Source organism: Notolepis coatsorum (assembly GCF_963971535.1).
Source record: "Notolepis coatsorum genome assembly, chromosome: 4".
Taxonomy (NCBI): Eukaryota; Metazoa; Chordata; class Actinopteri; order Aulopiformes; family Paralepididae; genus Notolepis; species Notolepis coatsorum.
In genome coordinates this window covers 148644443-148665551 of record NC_140168.1, presented here as the reverse complement: position 1 = coordinate 148665551, position 21109 = coordinate 148644443, and the positions used below count along the sequence as shown (strand labels likewise).

Sequence of the window (21109 nt, the reverse complement as noted above, 5' to 3'; positions counted from 1 at the left end):
ACGTAGCTCCTTTCCAACTATTTTACACTAAACGCAAGTGGTGTGTACAGACACTCGCCGTGGTGAAAATAAGGAAGGAGCTGTTAGTATGGCCACACCCCTGCTTATTTAGAGCAGCGGATGGGGGTGTGGCCAGGCGAATGGGTGTGTAAAGGTGCATGTGGAGATTTATTCAGTGTATAGACTGATATAGGGATATATTCCAGTAGGCGCAGAGCGGAAGCTATGACGATACTATAACTACAGATGAGGTACTCAAAAAACTGAGCACCCTCCAACCGAACAAGACATGACAACATCCCTTCCAAATTCCTCAGAGACTCAGCAGCCGCCATCACCCCATTCATCTCGCACACAATAAACCTCTCCATAAAACAGGGACACGTCCCCAAGGACTTCAAAATTGCGAGAGTAACACCCCTGCACAAAAAGGGCAGCAAATTAGACCCAGGCAACTACCGCCCTGTTTCTATCCTTACATCCATCTCGAAAGTCATGGAAAAAGTAGTATACGAACAGGTCGAAAAGTACCTCGCGGAAAAAAATAGAATCTACGAATTCCAATCTGGCTTCAGAACATCCCACTCCACTGACACATGCCTTCTCTATTTGAACGACCCCATCAAACAAGAGGTGGACGCGGGCAAATACTGCGGCATGGTCATGCTGGACCTACAAAAGGCCTTCGACACTGTCAATCACACCATTCTGATTGACAAGCTAAAAGCAATTGGTTTTGATAGTCTATCAGTGAGCTGGATACAATCCTACCTTGAGTGGAGAGAACAGATGGTGGAGGTAAACGGTACCCTATCCCCCCCCCCCCTCCCAGTGAGCTGTGGTGTTCCACAAGGAAGCATACTAGGACCGCTACTGTTCCTAATTTATGCAAATGACATGTCGTCAGCTTGTGACTGCAACTTGTTCCTGTTTGCGGACGACTCAGCCCTGCTGGTCTCTGACAAGAACAAGTTACAGGTTGAAAAAACCCTCAGCTCGGAACTAGGCAAAATCTGCATATGGCTCGCCGATAACAAACTATCATTACACATGGGCAAAACAGAGTCCATTCTCTTCGGTTCAAATAACAAACTCAGCAAGATCGACGGCTTCTCAGTTACAGTGGGTGACAATATTGTCACAAGGAAAGATGAAATTACCTACCTGGGTTCCATCCTAGAGGCTAATCTTTCCTGTGACAAAATGGCATCCAATGTAATAAAAAAAGTCAACCAACGAACTCGATTCTTGTACCGGATCTCCTCTCTGGTAAACAAGAATACTGATTGATTGATTGAATTGATTGATTGATTGAAAACTTTATTAACAGATTGCAGAATGGGTACAGTACAGCTCAATACAAGAAAGCTATGGGTATTGAGGAGTTGTCTAACGAGGTCCTTAAAACTCCCTATCTGCTGAATGTATTACACTGTTTATATCAAACTTGTTTTAACACAGGCACCCATCCCCAAATCTGCAAAAACTGACCCTACTGTTTTAGGGTTAAATTTAAATTTAAATTTAAATTTCAATTACAGAGGTATTAGTTTGATCAGTACAGTTTATAAATTATACTCAAGTGTTCTTAATAATAGATTAAATAAATACTTAGAATATAATGACATTTTGGTGGATGAGCAGAATGGGTTTAGGGCTAAGAGAGCTTGTATTGATCATGTTTTTGTTTTATCATCGGTGGTGAGAGCCAGATTGGACGAGGGCAAGAATACATTTGTTTGTTTTGTTGACTTTAAAAAAGCCTTTGACTGGATTAATAGAGAGCTTTTGGACTATAAATTAATCTGTTCTGGTATTGATGGTCTATTTTATAAGGCTATCAAAAGCCTGTATAAGGCCCCATCTGCCTGTCTGCAGCTGAATGATGTTAGGACCGGCTGGTTCCCCAACCCATTCAGTGTAAAACAGGGAGATATGCTTTCTCCTACTTTATTCGCCCTTTATGTTAATGACCTGGCGCAAGAAATCAAGCAAGCCAATCTTGGTATTCCAATAGATAATATAATCCTAAGTATTTTATTGTACGCTGATGATATTGTTCTGTTTGCAGAAAATGAAGCAAATTTACAAAACATGTTGAATATTATGAGTTCTTGGTGCATGAAATCTGCCCGTCGCTTATCAAAGAATCCTTTTCCAGTCAGTGCTGTCAAGGCAGATTGGTTTTTTATCGCTTAATTTCCATTTGAGAGCATTTTGAAAAGCACCCGTTTTGAGGTAAAAAACAGTCCATTCTGGACCATTCTATGATAATCGTCTTTTACTGGAATATTCCAGAACGTTGATATTTGTCTGCCTATTTATGAATCGTTTTCAAATAAACGCTAGATGATCAATATTATACGTGCACGCATGCACATTCGAGCCGCGCACGGATAATCGCCGTGTTCATTTCCTCTTGGATTTTTACAGTGAAACCGATAGAGCCCATTTCACAAAACAGCTTATATCTTCATCAAAATGAGTCTGATTATCCTAACACTGATAACATAGATTCCTTACCTGACATCAGATGGTATCCAACTGGTATATTCCAATTCCTGATCACCATTCGAAAAAATCGATAAGTGTATAGATCCAATGTGATACAGTAGTACACATGAATCCGCGGGGCTCAGAGGATCCAGAATGAACTCTGATAACCCCGGCTGCATCAGTGGACTGGAAAATGTGGAGTACAGGATTTTTTTCCTCATCCATTTTCATTGAGTCCATTCCAAAATCCCTTATGTCATCTGGGAGACGATAGGGGGCACTTTTTTCCACATCTGATCGCCGGCGGCGCTCGGGTAGACTAGGGTAGGCTCGCGTGATGCAATATGATTTCAGATCGCTAAAAAAAAAAAAAATCTGAGAAATCTCGTGAGTGGCTTTCAACGAGATATTAATAATTCCGAGAAAACTCGTGAGTGGCATAGAAAGTGTTAATGAGTACATGAGCTTCATAGAAGGAAGGAAAATAATGTCTGAGTCAGCAGGAAGGGCGCTAGGGGGTGTGTTGAGTAAAATGAAAGTGTGCACTGACCTTGGGTTTTCAACATTTACACAATTATTTGATTCAATGGTGGGTTCTGTTTTATTTTATGCTGCTGGAGTATGGGGTTTTGATGATGCACCTGAATGTAATGCGATCCAGAACCGGGCCATAAGATACTTTTTAGGAGTCCATAAATACACACCAAAAGGGGCTATAGAAGGGGACATGGGGTGGGACTCTTGCTTGGTCAAGCAAAAAGGTGAAATGGTGAGGTTATGGAACCGCCTGGTCCAGCTGCCAAAAAAGATTTTTAATTGGGACAGAGCACACGGTCATCCCTGGTCAAGAGAGATGTCCATGATTTTTTCTTCTACTGACTTGAGTATGATTTTTATGAACAATCTGCAGTGTAAGGTTCACATAATTAAAACAAAATTATCAACAATCCATCAGGATAAGTGGAAGGTGGAGATTTGGAAAAAACCTAAACTTAGAAAATGTGTTGCAATTAAAAATGAGTATTTTACTGAACCTTATGTAATGTTAAACTTAAAGAGAAGACGGAGGTCTCTGTGTGCCCAGTTGAGGTCTGGCACCCTGCCATTGGCTGTGGAAGTGGGTAGATTCCAGGGTAAACCTGAGGAGGAGCGGTTGTGTGTTCTGTGTGATCTGTGTGTTTTTTATTGCCCTTTGTACACCGCTTTGAGGAGGGCTTTATTTGAGAAAATTCAAATTGTAAATCCGGATTTGTTTTGGCAGTCTGAGAGTTGTATGTTGAGTTGTTTTTTTGTGGAGGACATCTTCGGTTTTGCAGGATTTTTGGAGAAGGCATGGCACTTGAGACAAAACACACTGTATCCTATATAATTGTATTTGAATTCATCTTGTTTTTCTGTTTATTTACATTGAGTACAGCTTGTGTTATATTACGTTTTATTGTATTTTCTTATGGCCATCTTGGTCTATATGTCATTTGTTAAGTAATTGGTAAAGTATATTATTATATACTTATTGTTATGTGTCTTGTAAGCCCATATGGGCTGGGCATACATCTGTATGTAAGACACGAAAAAAAAAAAAATCAAATCAAATCAAATCATACAATTGTTAAGGGGATGCAGACCAGAGAAAGACTTTCGTCTTGTTTACATCAGGGTCCCCCATTTTCCAGTTTGAAGTCGTCTTTGTGGACGCCTAGGTTCTTGTAGTATGCTACTATGTGTTCTACCCCATAATGCCCTGAAGACTGGCAGGAGCACTCATTCAAGGGTACTACGACTATGCTTGCACCTCATGGTACCAAAGCGCCTCAAAGGCACTAAAAACCAAATTACAAACATCTCAAAACAAACTAGTCAGACTACTGCTTGACCTTACTCCTAGAACCCACCTCACCCCTGCCCACTTTCACAACCTAGGATGGCTTAGAGTAGACGACAGAGTACAGCAACTTGCAATGGGCCTGGTCTACAAGATACACTACACGACCAAGGTACCCATGTACATGTCAAAATACTTCCCAAAGGTCAGTGAATACCACGATCACAACACCAGAGGGAGCTCCACAAATCATGTTAAACCCAGATTCGGCTCAAACAAGGGACTAAACACGTTTCGCAATTATGCCACATCAATGTGGAATGCCCTACCCAAAGCTGTAAAGGAATGTGAATCACTACCCACTTTCAAAACTACTCTCAAAGAACACCTACGGGAGACTGCAATTCGAAACTGGCCCCTACAAATTTCCTAACCCAGTTGTACAGTAAATTACCAAGTATGGCTTTGTCAGTATTCCAATGTATCTCCCTGTTTTGTTTTCTAGGATAAATTACCACTATAATGACGTGCGTGGTGCGTGTGTCCAGTCTGAGGTGAGCAGCAGTCGTGACAGAAAGGCCCTAGCACTACAAACAACAGGAGTGGAAGACTGGACCTCTACCTGGACATATTATAAGCCTATAATAATAAAAAATGTGTGGAATGCAATTGCTTGCCTTGTATTTTTTTCTACTGTTGACCAAACTTCTTTCTTGGCTTAATTGAGTAGTTTCTGGCATGATTGATATTTAGATTAGATTAGATTCAACTGTATTGTAATTTGCACAGACTACAAGTACTGAGACAACTACTGTAAATGCAGTTTAACATCGAACCAGAAGTGCAAAAACGTACATAATTATGTATAATATTTATAAATAGAATAAACAGTAAAGGTAGGTATGAATGTGCTAAGATACAGTATGAACATTAACAGAATGAACTGTATGAAAAGAGTGGTATGAATATGCTAAGATATATACAGTGTGAACACTAGTAACAGTATGGACAGTATGACATGTAGCATTTAAGTTAGTCATGGATGTATTAGAGCTCTTATAATACATCAATGGTTACAGTATGAAATGCAATGTAATAACAGCTTGAGGTATGATTCATGCATTTCCATATTCACTTTGTGCATGTATATGTGAATGTCTTAACATAAGATACATTAGGATGTGTGTGTATTTATGACTAGAAGCACAAGAAAAATATGAATGCATACTGTAAATGTTACAGTATGTAACGTTAGCCTATGCATTCATATTTTTCGTAACTTATCCTAGGTTATGGGACAGTCCCCACAGACAACAGAAAAACTGATTAATGCTGTCTCTCTGCCACCCCCCAGAAATGCTATTATATATATTGAATATAAAGTGTTGTCAACATAGTAACTGTAATGTGGGCTGATTCATAAAATTATGCCTGAGTGTTTAACAACTGCCGTTAAATGGCTAATGTAGGGGGAGCTCCAGTAGCTCACCGCGTACCTCGAACGCTATTTCGGCGTCGGGGACAACCGTGCGCGTCACGGATCTGGGGTACACGAGTTCGACTCCCGGACTCGCCGTATTTTCTCAGAGTGTCTTTCCCCCCATCTATACCCCATTCAACCTGTATCTGTCGGTCATACTTGACCAGAAAAAGCGATAAACGCGAAAAGAACCAGCTGACTGGTCAAAGTAAAAAAAAAAATGGCTAATGTAAAGTAAAACAATAGTCATCAGTAGCTAGCATAGTAACGTTCGATATTGCCGCCAACGCCTAGTGATATAAAGAAAGTATTAAATGTAAATAATAAAGTAGAAGACATATAAATGGTAGAACACAACAGTGATCAATGCTCATTATGTATTCATATTTACAGAAAATTGCTGTAACAGACTAGTAGTAGTCGCTGCTGCTCCTCTGTCTCGCTAAAATCAGGTAGACGGCGCTGAGTGCAGATTTGTTTTGGAACTAAGCGAGCTACATGAACCACGTGATCGCGTGGTGGCGAGATCACACAGTGTCGCAACTCTTATTATATGGCTGCTATCTACATCACTGAACTCATCCATCCCTACACCAACACCTGCTCACTCAGATCTGCCGATCAGCACCTCCTGGTGGTCCCCAGGTCCAGGCTAAAAACAAGGGGTGATCGAGCCTTCGAGGTGACCGCACCAAGGCTCTGGAACGCTCTCCCCCTGGACCTGCGAACTGCCCCCTCTGAAAACTCTTTTAAAAAAACAACTAAAAACACATTTGTTTAGACAGGCCTTTGGTCATACATAGGCACTCTTTCTTGTCCTCACTGTTCCTATAGTTTTGTTTTTTAAATTAGTGACTCATGATTTTATCCAAATTCTTTTATTCTACTTTTTTATTTGGTTTCACTGTTTTTTAACTGCTGTCTGTTGTTGTTGTCATTTATTTCTGATTTTGTTTTGTTGTGTTTTTTATATACTAAGCTGTAGTGTAAAGCACCCTGTGCATTCGTGCTGTGAAGAGTGCTATATAAATTAATTCATTCAGTCGCAGCAGAAAACGATTGGGTGAGTACACACGAAGCACGACAACCCCCAACAATATATTTGTAGTGGGGCCTGTCTTAACAATAAGCCTAGCGCAAACAGGCCTTCATCTAGCATGGGGAATGCTGCAAAGACTTATCAATTATAAATAAGAATTCACAACTGAAATCAACAAATCCAAAAGTAACAAGCCATTATTTGTTAACAAACATAGAGCCAAGCTACATTTGACTGTCGCCTGTCTTTCCATCCAGGTGAATGGGCCTGAGGGGGTTTTGCAGAACGGAGATGACCCTGTGCTGAAAGCCAGCCAGCTGCTGGCCGAGTTGAACTTTGAAGAAGACGAGGAGGATACCTATTACACCAAGGACCTCCCTGTGTACGCCTGCAGGTAATACCTATTACACCAAGGATCTCCCTGTGTACGCCTGCAGGTAATACCTATTACACCAAGGATCTCCCTGTGCACGCCTGCAGGTAATACTTATTACACCAAGGGCCTCCCTGTGTACGCCTGCAGGTAATACCTATTACACCAAGGGCCTCCCTGTGTACGCCTGCAGGTAATACCTATTACACCAAGGATCTCCCTGTGCACGCCTGCAGGTAATACCTATTACACCAAGGATCTCCCTGTGCACGCCTGCAGGTAATACCTATTACACCAAGGATCTCCCTGTGCACGCCTGCAGGTAATACCTATTACACCAAGGATCTCCCTGTGTACGCCTGCAGGTAATACCTATTACACCAAGGACCTCCCTGTGCACGCCTGCAGGTAATACCTATTACACCAAGGATCTCCCTGTGTACGCCTGCAGGTAATACCTATTACACCAAGGATCTCCCTGTGTACGCCTGCAGGTAATACCTATTACACCAAGGATCTCCCTGTGCACGCCTGCAGGTAATACCTATTACACCAAGGATCTCCCTGTGTACGCCTGCAGGTAATACCTATTACACCAAGGATCTCCCTGTGCACGCCTGCAGGTAATACCTATTACACCAAGGATCTCCCTGTGCACGCCTGCAGGTAATACCTATTACACCAAGGATCTCCCTGTGTACGCCTGCAGGTAATACCTATTACACCAAGGACCTCCCTGTGCACGCCTGCAGGTAATACCTATTACACCAAGGATCTCCCTGTGTACGCCTGCAGGTAATACCTATTACACCAAGGATCTCCCTGTGTACGCCTGCAGGTAATACCTATTACACCAAGGATCTCCCTGTGTACGCCTGCAGGTAATACCTATTACACCAAGGACCTCCCTGTGTACGCCTGCAGGTAATACCTATTACACCAAGGGCCTCCCTGTGCACGCCTGCAGGTAATACCTATTACACCAAGGATCTCCCTGTGCACGCCTGCAGGTAATACCTATTACACCAAGGATCTCCCTGTGTACGCCTGCAGGTAATACCTATTACACCAAGGACCTCCCTGTGTACGCCTGCAGGTAATACCTATTACACCAAGGGCCTCCCTGTGCACGCCTGCAGGTAATACCTATTACACCAAGGGCCTCCCTGTGTACGCCTGCAGGTAATACCTATTACACCAAGGATCTCCCTGTGCACGCCTGCAGGTAATACCTATTACACCAAGGATCTCCCTGTGCACGCCTGCAGGTAATACCTATTACACCAAGGATCTCCCTGTGCACGCCTGCAGGTAATACCTATTACACCAAGGGCCTCCCTGTGCACGCCTGCAGGTAATACCTATTACACCAAGGATCTCCCTGTGCACGCCTGCAGGTAATACCTATTACACCAAGGGCCTCCCTGTGTACGCCTGCAGGTAATACCTATTACACCAAGGATCTCCCTGTGCACGCCTGCAGGTAATACCTATTACACCAAGGATCTCCCTGTGCACGCCTGCAGGTAATACCTATTACACCAAGGGCCTCCCTGTGTACGCCTGCAGGTAATACCTATTACACCAAGGATCTCCCTGTGCACGCCTGCAGGTAATACCTATTACACCAAGGATCTCCCTGTGCACGCCTGCAGGTAATACCTATTACACCAAGGGCCTCCCTGTGTACGCCTGCAGGTAATACCTATTACACCAAGGGCCTCCCTGTGTACGCCTGCAGGTAATACCTATTACACCAAGGATCTCCCTGTGTACGCCTGCAGGTAATACCTATTACACCAAGGATCTCCCTGTGCACGCCTGCAGGTAATACCTATTACACCAAGGATCTCCCTGTGTACGCCTGCAGGTAATACCTATTACACCAAGGATCTCCCTGATACGCCTGCAGGTAATACCTATTACACCAAGGACCTCCCTGTGTACGCCTGCAGGTAATACCTATTACACCAAGGATTTCCCTGTGTACGCCTGCAGGTAATACCTATTACACCAAGGATCTCCCTGATACGCCTGCAGGTAATACCTATTACACCAAGGATCTCCCTGTGTACGCCTGCAGGTAATACCTATTACACCAAGGATCTCCCTGATACGCCTGCAGGTAATACCTATTACACCAAGGACCTCCCTGTGTACGCCTGCAGGTAATACCTATTACACCAAGGGCCTCCCTGTGCACGCCTGCAGGTAATACCTATTACACCAAGGGCCTCCCTGTGTACGCCTGCAGGTAATACCTATTACACCAAGGATCTCCCTGTGCACGCCTGCAGGTAATACCTATTACACCAAGGATCTCCCTGTGCACGCCTGCAGGTAATACCTATTACACCAAGGGCCTCCCTGTGTACGCCTGCAGGTAATACCTATTACACCAAGGATCTCCCTGTGCACGCCTGCAGGTAATACCTATTACACCAAGGGCCTCCATGTGTACGCCTGCAGGTAATACCTATTACACCAAGGATCTCCCTGTGTACGCCTGCAGGTAATACCTATTACACCAAGGATCTCCCTGTGTACGCCTGCAGGTAATACCTATTACACCAAGGGCCTCCATGTGTACGCCTGCAGGTAATACCTATTACACCAAGGATCTCCCTGTGCACACCTGCAGGTAATACCTATTACACCAAGGATCTCCCTGATACGCCTGCAGGTAATACCTATTACACCAAGGGCCTCCCTGTGTACGCCTGCAGGTAATACCTATTACACCAAGGATCTCCCTGTGTACGCCTGCAGGTAATACCTATTACACCAAGGGCCTCCATGTGCACGCCTGCAGGTAATACCTATTACACCAAGGGCCTCCCTGTGTACGCCTGCAGGTAATACCTATTACACCAAGGGCCTCCCTGTGTACGCCTGCAGGTAATACCTATTACACCAAGGGCCTCCCTGTGCACGCCTGCAGGTAATACCTATTACACCAAGGATCTCCCTGTGTACGCCTGCAGGTAATACCTATTACACCAAGGGCCTCCCTGTGTACGCCTGCAGGTAATACCTATTACACCAAGGGTCTCCCTGTGTACGCCTGCAGGTAATACCTATTACACCAAGGGCCTCCCTGTGTACGCCTGCAGGTAATACCTATTACACCAAGGGCCTCCCTGTGTACGCCTGCAGGTAATACCTATTACACCAAGGGCCTCCCTGTGTACGCCTGCAGGTAATACCTATTACACCAAGGATCTCCCTGTGCACGCCTGCAGGTAATACCTATTACACCAAGGACCTCCCTGTGTACGCCTGCAGGTAATACCTATTACACCAAGGATCTCCCTGTGCACGCCTGCAGGTAATACCTATTACACCAAGGACCTCCCTGTGCACGCCTGCAGGTAATACCTATTACACCAAGGATCTCCCTGATACGCCTGCAGGTAATACCTATTACACCAAGGGTCTCCCTGATACGCCTGCAGGTAATACCTATTACACCAAGGATCTCCCTGTGTACGCCTGCAGGTAATACCTATTACACCAAGGGCCTCCCTGTGTACGCCTGCAGGTAATGCCTATTACACCAAGGGCCTCCCTGTGCACGCCTGCAGGTAATACCTATTACACCAAGGATCTCCCTGTGCACGCCTGCAGGTAATACCTATTACACCAAGGACCTCCCTGTACGCCTGCAGGTAATACCTATTACACCAAGGATCTCCCTGTGTACGCCTGCAGGTAATACCTATTACACCAAGGATCTCCCTGTGCACGCCTGCAGGTAATACCTATTACACCAAGGATCTCCCTGTGCACGCCTGCAGGTAATACCTATTACACCAAGGGCCTCCATGTGTACGCCTGCAGGTAATACCTATTACACCAAGGATCTCCCTGTGCACGCCTGCAGGTAATACCTATTACACCAAGGATCTCCCTGTGCACGCCTGCAGGTAATACCTATTACACCAAGGATCTCCCTGTGTACGCCTGCAGGTAATACCTATTACACCAAGGATCTCCCTGTGTACGCCTGCAGGTAATACCTATTACACCAAGGATCTCCCTGTGTACGCCTGCAGGTAATACCTATTACACCAAGGATCTCCCTGTGCACGCCTGCAGGTAATACCTATTACACCAAGGGTCTCCCTGATACGCCTGCAGGTAATACCTATTACACCAAGGATCTCCCTGTGTACGCCTGCAGGTAATACCTATTACACCAAGGGTCTCCCTGATACGCCTGCAGGTAATACCTATTACACCAAGGGCCTCCCTGATACGCCTGCAGGTAATACCTATTACACCAAGGGCCTCCCTGTGCACGCCTGCAGGTAATACCTATTACACCAAGGATCTCCCTGTGTATGCCTGCAGGTAATACCTATTACACCAAGGGTCTCCCTGATACGCCTGCAGGTAATACCTATTACACCAAGGATCTCCCTGATACGCCTGCAGGTAATACCTATTACACCAAGGATCTCCCTGTGCACGCCTGCAGGTAATACCTATTACACCAAGGGTCTCCCTGATACGCCTGCAGGTAATACCTATTACACCAAGGATCTCCCTGTGCACGCCTGCAGGTAATACCTATTACACCAAGGATCTCCCTGTGCACGCCTGCAGGTAATACCTATTACACCAAGGATCTCCCTGTGTACGCCTGCAGGTAATACTTATTACACCAAGGATCTCCCTGTGTACGCCTGCAGGTAATACCTATTACACCAAGGGCCTCCCTGTGTACGCCTGCAGGTAATACCTATTACACCAAGGATCTCCCTGATACGCCTGCAGGTAATACCTATTACACCAAGGACCTCCCTGATACGCCTGCAGGTAATACCTATTACACCAAGGGCCTCCCTGTGCACGCCTGCAGGTAATACCTATTACACCAAGGATCTCCATGTGCACGCCTGCAGGTAATACCTATTACACCAAGGGCCTCCATGTGTACGCCTGCAGGTAATACCTATTACACCAAGGGCCTCCATGTGCACGCCTGCAGATATAAGCGCAAATAAGCCTTTAGGGTGTGTTATTCCTTAGGAATTCAGAAGCAATTCATGGAAAATCTTTCAATCCATCCAAAAGGCAACTGCAGCAGTGTTGTATTGAGATATTGGAAGCAGAACATGCTAGCATTTGGAAGCATAACGTTAAACATGCTAGTGGAAGTCAAGGGGAGTACGAAGCATGAAAATGGCTTAATAGCAACATAATGTAGAAAGCTTCATTCACGCCATAGACTTAGCATGATGCTAAAAAAATTTCTTGCATATTATGCTTCCAATATTTGAAAAATCGCATAGACTGAAGGGTTTTGTCAGTTTGTGACAAATCATATAGGACTATTTAACCTCCACTATAATGCCCTGGGGGTCCACTGTCACTGCCAGCATTCATTAATTTGAGCTGAGCCTCTCTTATATTGTGATTTGTCATCAATAATTATGTTGTTACATATTACACTGAGTAGCAGTGCATATTCTGAAGTAGTGTGTCGTATATTGGAACATTTTAAATGTTAACATTTATCATTTAGCTGATGTTGGCTATGCATGATAATTGTGATACTGGATCAAACACTATTTGCAAGTGACATTCTCAAATATATCAGAATTAATTCTGTGAGATATTTGACTTGGACTTAATATTTGGTTTTTATTATGAATTTAACATAAATTAAACAAGCTTATATATCCCGATTCACAATAAGAAAACAACAATATGATCACATTGGACCTCATTCACTAACATTCTCAAGTTTCCTCGTAAATAATCTCGTAAGAGGAAACCTACGATAGTCCTCCCCGGATTCCTGAACGCATGGAGAGGTGCTTGTAAGTTGCCAAAATGATTATAACTGAATGAAGAACGTCACTCATTCTTAAACTGAAAGCACATTGTCGTACACCTGAATTTGCATACAGAAATGCCCCGCCAGCTCCTTATAAGGGCATGCAGGACCGTGTGCAAACAGATTCAACAGCTCATTATATCCGAGGATGTCTGTAGAATCGACGTGAACGCAATCAACATGATTTCTCCTAAATTAAGTTAAGAACACGGCACACACCAGTCTGTTTGACTTACGACTGCCTTTCCGCGCTCGTAAAGCCTGCTCTTAGCTACAAGCGAATCCCCGAAAAGGAACCGTTCATGAATGCCAAAATCGGCCAGAAAAGCTCATAAACGCCTGTCCGAAAATCGAACGAAAAGTCAGTTCGTGAATGAGGACCATTGATTGAGGATAAGCAATATTCATCAATATATTACCCAACTCTACACCTGTACAAAACATCAGGAACATCTTCTTTCATGCAATAGACTGACCGGTGAAGCCAGAAGAAAACCATGAAGGAGATGTGTACATGTACAAGGTTAAGATGGGTTAAGGAGAGGATTTTTGAGACTTGCTTGGTACAGCTAAGTCATGGATTGTGCAAATGCCAGTTCAAGTCAATATCAGGAGGACCCTCCCAATATTCTGTACTTTTTAGTGTACAGTCACAGTTCAGTTCTGTTCATCATAAACTCACTGCACTTTGCTGGCTTGCTTATTTTGTGCCCTGTTCTCAAATATTAGAATGTTGACTCAGGCATTTGGATGTCTCCCTGCCTTAATGCTCTACTGTTTAGTTTTGGGATAGAAGTAAAAATAGTGTATGATATTCATAGTATTCAGTCACAGGCATCTCTGGTTGGCAAACAGGTGATTGTTATGAAATGACAGCCGAGGTCAATGGGCTGTGGCATTGCTCCATACTGTCATGGGACTTCATGAGAATACTATGAATATATTTAATACTGAATAAATAATAATAATAATAATAATAATAATAATAATAATAACTTTATTTGTATAGCACTTTTCATACAGAGGTTGCAGTTCAAAGTGCTTCACAACAGTAAAAAATACAGGTATAAGCGAACATAAAAAAGATAGACAGGTAGCAAGGTATGGTAAATCATTCAGTATAAAAATAGTTTATAATGATTCTAAAAATTAGAAGAAGTAAAAAGTGTGATAAAATAGATAAAATAAGATAAAATTAGCATAGAACCGACACATGAATTTGATAGGCAGTGTATAAAAGTAGGCAGGGTCAGAATAGTGCAGGTAAGTCATTGAAATGCCTGAGCATCTTTTGAAGATGTCTAGCGAGTTGGCTTCCCTGATGTTTTGGGGTAGTTTGTTCCACAGTTTTGGGGCATAGTTGATAAAGGCTGCATTACCGATCCTCTTTTGACTGTTTCTGGGAGCCTCTAGTAGTCCAGCAGCTGATGATCGCAGTGTTCTTGCTGGCGTGTAATTTATTAGTGTTGGTGATGTAGCTAGGTCCCTGTCCATTTAGAGCTTTGTATGTAAGGAGAAGGACCTTAAAGTCAATTCTAAATGTTACAGGAAGCCAGTGTAAAGCAGCTAAGACTGGACTAATGTGCTCTCTCCTTTTGGTTCTAGTTAGCAGTCGGGCTGCGGAGTTTTGGATTAGCTGAAGCCTCTCTGTGGTTTTCTTAGGGAGACCTGTGAAAAGTGCATTACAGTAGTCTAACCGGCTAGATATGAATGCATGAATTAGCTTCTCAGCATCGTTCTGATTAATAAATGGTTGTACTTTTGCTATATTTCTGAGATGGAAGAACGATGTTTTCGTTACTTTGCTAATATGAGAATTGAAGTTCAGTTCTGAATCTATGATAACCCCGAGACTAGTGACCTCAGATTTGATCCAAGGGGTTAGTCCTCCCAGGTTCTTTATTAACGTTTCTTTTTTAGTTTTGGGGCCGATAATTCGAATTTCAGTTTTGTTCTCGTTTAGTTTCAGGAAGTTCTTACTCATCCATTTATTTATTGCCAGTAAGCAGTCTGTAATGGAGCTAATACATTATGTTCTCTGATGATATTACCCAGCGGTAACATGTAAAGGGAGAAGAGTAAAGGACCTAAGCAACTCCCTTGTGCAACTCCATAGTTGTTGTCGTATATATCAGACATGTGCTCTCCTAGTCTAACATAGAATTTCCTCCCTCTGATGTATGTTTTGAACCAGCCTAGCACATGTTCTGAGAAACCGACAAGGTTTTCAAGACGATCGATTAGAATATCGTGATCGATTGTATAAAATGCTGCACTGAGATCTAGCAGGATAAGGATGGAGATCTTATTCTCGTCAGAGTTTAGCCTGAGGTCACTGATTATTTTGGTGAGGGCAGTTTCAGTTCTATGATATTTTCTGAATCCCGACTGAAATTCTTCTAAGATGTTGTTTTCTTCAAGAAAGGAATTTATTTGAACTGAAACTATCTTTTCAAGTACTTTGCTAATGAATGGTAGGTTGGATATTGGACGATAATTTGCCATTTCATTACTATCCAAGTTAGGTTTTTTTAGTAATGGCTTTACAACTGCTGTTTTAAAGGCATCTGGGAAAATACCAGTTCTAAGGGAAGTGTTTATGATATCTAGCACAGGGCTTGAAACACTATTAAACACCCGTTTGAAGAAAGCTGTAGGTATAGGGTCAATGTCTGATGTGGAGGAGTTACATTCTGAGACAGTTTTGCAGAGTACATCTAATGTGATGCATGTGAATCTTCTCATGGTTACATTGCACGGTTTGCTGCAATCAGCTTTATTTCCATCATGAGTAATGCTGGCCCTGATCAAGGTTACTTTGTTGTTAAAGAATAGTGCAAGTTCTTCACACTTAACCGCTGATGACTGAGGAGGTGTAGGGGCAGTGTTGAGTAGTAGATTAATAGTGGAAAAAAGGATTCTGGAGTTTCCAGTGTTTTCTGTAATTATTTTAGAGAAGTAGTCTTTCCTTGCTAAGCAGATGGTTTTATTATAAGCCGTTAAAGCATCTTTGTATATATCACAGCATATGGTGGTTTTAGTTTTTCTCCATTTTCGCTCTGCTGCACGACATTTCCTTTTTTCTTTGTTGACCGCATTATAGTTCAGCCAGGGCGAGGCTCTGGTTTTCTTCTTTTTCATTTTTAGTGGGGCGACAGAATCTAATACAGATGACAGTGCATCATTGAGATTTTCTACCATTTCATTTAGAGAGCTTTTATGATTGTGTGGTTCATGTAGTCTGATAAGATTAATGAACTTTGATTCAGCCTTGTCGTTTAGGAGCCTCTTTTGAACTATGATTTCTTTTTTTGTTTTAGTAAGGGTTATTTGAGTATCAAAAAATATACAGTGATGGTCGGAGACAGGTAATTCAGTTATTGAGAAGTCTAATGTATTTCCAAGCTTGTGGGTTGCATTTGTTATATGTTGTGTTAGATCAAAGCTATCCAGTAGATTTTCTAGCTCTATAGTTTTGGAGTCTGTTTTCTTATTAAAATGGATGTTCAAGTCTCCATTTAGGATCACCTTATCATATCCGGTAACACATAATGAGATCAGTTCAGAGAGCTCCTGTATAAATATTGGTGAGTGTCTGGGCGGTCGGTATATTGTGACAATAATGGTTGATTCTGTTTTGAGCTCAATGGCAAGATATTCCATCGACATGAACTCGCCTAGTTCCGTGATTCTAAACAAGAGTTTTGAGGAGAAAATTGCTGCAACTCCTCCACCCCTTCTATTTTTTCTGGGTATTTGATAAAAATTATAGTCTAGTGGAGAAGCCTCTATCATTATTGATGTAGCTGTGTCATTATTGAGCCATGTCTCTACTAGGCAGATGCAATCTAAGTTATTTTCTTTAATCAGATCATTTACTAAAAATGTTTTATTATTCAGTGATCTGACATTTAGGAGGGCTAATTTTATTTGTTGGACTTCTTTAGAGGAGGTCTGCTTGACCTTGATGGCTTTGCGGTTAATAGCAGGTGAACGCATTGATGGTGTATATCTATTATTGCTTTTACCATGCCATTGGCTGGTTAAGATTACCGGTATGTTTTGAAAGATGGCATGGTGTTTGTACTATTCATTTAATACCCTTTTTGGTGCTAGCAAACTGTCCATCTCCTCTAGTGCATGATGAGCTGATTTGATTAGCTCTCTCGGGGACATTTGATCAAGCGGGTTGCTGGTGGCCATGATGGCCTTGTCTGGGGACAGGATGCCTTGTGCTCGTGCTTGTATCATGAGTTTGATGCCCTTGGAAGTCACTAAGGCATGACGTAGGTTTGCTGCTAGAAGCCTCGAACCAAGGCGGTTTGGGAAGAATCCATTCCTCTGAAAGCATTCAGGATTATTCCAGAACACATTAAAATTGTCAATGAAATTCAGTCCGTGTGTAAGACAGGCAGATTCTAACCATGAATTAAAATTTAGGAGTCGACTAAAGGCTTCTTGTCCTCTGCGGTAGCATGCAATTGGTCCACTGATGGATATATCCTGATATTTGTCTAGTGTGTTCATTAAACAAGTGAAATCCTCTTTCTTTTTTTTAAACTTTCTTTTTTAGCGTTTATCGCTTTTCTGGTCAAGCATGACCGACAGAAACAGGTTGAAAATGGGATGTAGAGCAGGGGAAGACATTCTGAGAAATGACGGCGGGTCCGGGAATCGAACTCGTGTCCCCCAGATCCGTGACGAGCACGGTTTTCCCCGACGCAGAAATAGCGCCGAGATATGCGGTGAGCTACGGGAGCTCCCCTGTGAAATCCTCTTTCAATGTCTCTGTGCCCGTTTTCCTTCGCAGGATGTCAAACGATCCATAGTGAATGACAATTTTTGTTATTTCTGGCCCGATGAGTGTTGGAAGTATTTCGGACAGCTCCTTCACAGATGTGTTTTCTAGACATCGATTTTCTGTGTTTGCCATTTCCACGTACCTTGTTGTGGAATCTCCAATCAATATGCAGTCTGTTTTCTGTGTGAAGTTAGTATTTTTCTTTCCAACAGTTCTGGGGCCGTTTGTTTTTGGATTAGGCCAAGTCTGCCGGTTCTCACCACAGTCTTGTGGCCTCGGTGAAATAGCCTTGCTAGCTGTACCACTAGCCTTCTCAGTAGCCGTCATGTTAATGCTAGTCTCGTACCTTCGGTGTCGGCTACCGCGACGTTCTCCTCGGCGTATGGTAGTCTCTTCGCTGTTAGCCGTTAGCTCAGTCTGGGTCGTGTTTGCTAGCCACGTCCCTCGTGGCTCTGTTTTCCTCGTCGTTAGCGTGTGCTCCGATGTGTCGGCTGTTAGCTTCGCTAGCATTAGCGTGAGCTCCGGCATGCCAGCTGTTTGCTTCGCTAGTGTTAGTGTGAGCTCCGGTATTCCTGCTATTAGCGTCGTTAGCGTGAGCTCCGTTACGCTCGCTGTTTGCTTCGTTAGCGTCGTTAGCCACGCTTCTAAGTCTCTTTGCTTTGGGTGTTGATATACGTGTTTCCGAGAGTAGGTTGAAACTATTTCCTGGCGGTACCGGGGGTGAGGTCCTGGTTCGTTTATTTCTCCTTTTATCCTTGACGGTGGTCCACTGCTTTGGTTTAGCTCCTTGGTTGTGCCAAGGACCGTCTTTTTGGTGGTGCTGTTCTGTAGCTACTAGCATAGGCCAGGTCTCAATCAATAATGAGTCGCAAGAGGAAAACTCAACCCTTGGAACTAGGGCTGACCTTCGAAGCTTTTTTTGGCAATCGAAGCTTCTAAAAAAATAAAAAATAAAAGTGGATTGGATTAATTAATTAAGTAGCCCCTTTCGTGACAACAAGGTTTCACTCGGCTGCGCTGCCTGGGTGCAGTGGGGCTGCTCTCACACCAAACGAAATGACATTACATAATTATGTTGCAACCTTCGTCTATCAAGCAAACAATTATATTATATTTAATTTATAATTTATAATTATATCAGACAATGCACCTACAAAAGCAGATGATTACAATTAAATTAGCCAACTTGGTAACACATTAGTCATAGCAGCATAGGCATAGCCTTATTAATGTTTTGTGTGGCGTCGCCGTCGTGTACAACGATACTTACGTTTTTTAGGTGATTTGACAAAGTTGTTGTAGAGTTGTGATATGCCATTTTCTTCTGGCATATCTGCCACTCTAGGCGAGTCAATATATGGTTTAACCCCAAAAAAAATTATACAAAAGGTTTTTCAATGGATTCTGGTAGTATTGGGCGTGCTAAATAACATACTAAAAGTCGACCAAAATCGACCCCTCCGAAAGCCGTCATTTCCAAGATGGCGTCCCAGATGGCGCCGGGGCGATTAAAATGGCTATATCTCAAATTAAGAAAATGGTGCAAAGGATTTCTCAACTGATTCTGGTACCTCTGGGCATGCTCACTAACATACTAAAAATCTAGGAAAATACACCTTCCAGAAAGGCTTCATTTTCAAGATGGCGTCCAAAATTGCGGCTGGCCAAGCTTAAAATGGCTATATATATGTCAATATAAAAATTATATAAATGATTTTGTCATTTGATTCTGGTACCCCAAGTACCCCTAGACATACTTAGGAACATACTAAAGTTTTAGGGAAATACACCTTCCGAAGAGGCTTAATTTTCAAAATGGTGTCCAAAATGACGACTGGGAGCTTAGAATGCCTGTATCTCAAATGGGAAAACATTTCTAAAGGATTTATGAACTGATTCTGGCACCTCTATACATTAATAACGAGCAAAATATCTAGCTAAATATATCTGCTAGGAATGCATCATTTGCATCATCAAAATGGCTGCCTGTAGCTTATTTTGGCTAAAATTAAAATTGGTTATTATATTCAACCTAGAAAGCTGGCTTTGGTGTTGAACACAAAATAAATGACCCACTTATTGTGGTCTTTAGGCCTACTCATCATCATCTTCAGGATCCTCTGGGAGAAACTTGTTATGTGGATTGTCACATTCATGAAGTTGACATGGTCCACAGACAGTAGTACAAGGTAGTCCATATTTTCTGCATGAGCAGCGAAGTGTCTTGCAGGCAGTGGTACAGTTACAATGAATGACCTTCAAGAGACTGTCTGGAGCAGCATTCATTGTTGACATGAGTGGGACAAATCTATTGTCCTGCAGTTTCCAGCCCCAGTCTAGAGCATCTATACCATCATCTGTTCCCATCCAGACCATGACCTGGTAGTATGCTCTACGACAGTGGAATTTGGTAGCAGATTCAGTTGGTGGTAGACGTTCAGGCGTTACCGTTGATGAAGCTGAGACAACCTTCTTGCTGAAAATGTTATATCTCATTTTTGCAAGCGAATCTGTGCACTTTCCACCAAAAAAGACAGCCATTGCTTGGCACCCAAGGTCATCGATCACATCTGTTGTCTGGTTTGGTACAGTGAATGCATTGGCACAAGCCTGAAGGACAGGATCCCCTTTTACAAGTTTTTGGAATGCTGTCTTTTTGCCAACTCCGAAGATCCGGGAAGTTGTGTCACAGCCAGTCACAGCATGGATGAACAGCAACTGAGAACACACATCCTGTCCGAGTACTTCTTTCAAATGGTTTATGGCGTACACTTTAAAACTGCCATCAGCTTTCGACTTGTCTGATCTGAAATAAAGGCCCTTGCTATCTCTCTGTGCATAGTAAAGAAGTAAGACGAGGAGATCAGTATCTTCTCCAATCAGCGTTGTGGTGTGAAGAAGAGATGATCCCACTGCGGCCCTTACTATGTCTACATCAGCATCTCCAAGTGAATTGACCACAGTGCAATCCCGTTCTTTCAGTTCATCACTTATCATGTGGATCAGTTTCTGTTTATTCAGATCTCTTGACAGGAACTCCTCTTTCTTACCTGAGAACTCTGTCTCAGCAGTGAAGTTGACAATGGGATGAATATTGTTTCCTCTTCTTTGATGTGTGTTGTCTTTAATGGATGGCCCATCCTCATAGCCATCAAACACAATGGTTGTAGCTGAGCCATAATGTTGGATGGTGAAGTCTGCATATGACTGTGCAATTTTACCATAGCTTTGTCCGTGCTTCCATTGTATTCGG

At 42.9% G+C, this 21109-nt stretch overlaps 1 protein-coding gene across 1 annotated transcript in view; it reads left to right on the top strand.

The window, feature by feature from the left end:
• The window catches only part of LOC311226728 (regulator of nonsense transcripts 1), a gene marked incomplete at its 3' end in the record, with an annotated part of 278920 nt that overhangs the window by 25444 nt on the left and 232367 nt on the right, over positions 1-21109 (top strand). The window contains exon 2 of the mRNA XM_084312138.1: positions 7095-7231. Coding sequence (XP_084168264.1) covers positions 7095-7231 — 137 coding nt within the window. The remainder of the gene's footprint in view (positions 1-7094; positions 7232-21109) is intronic.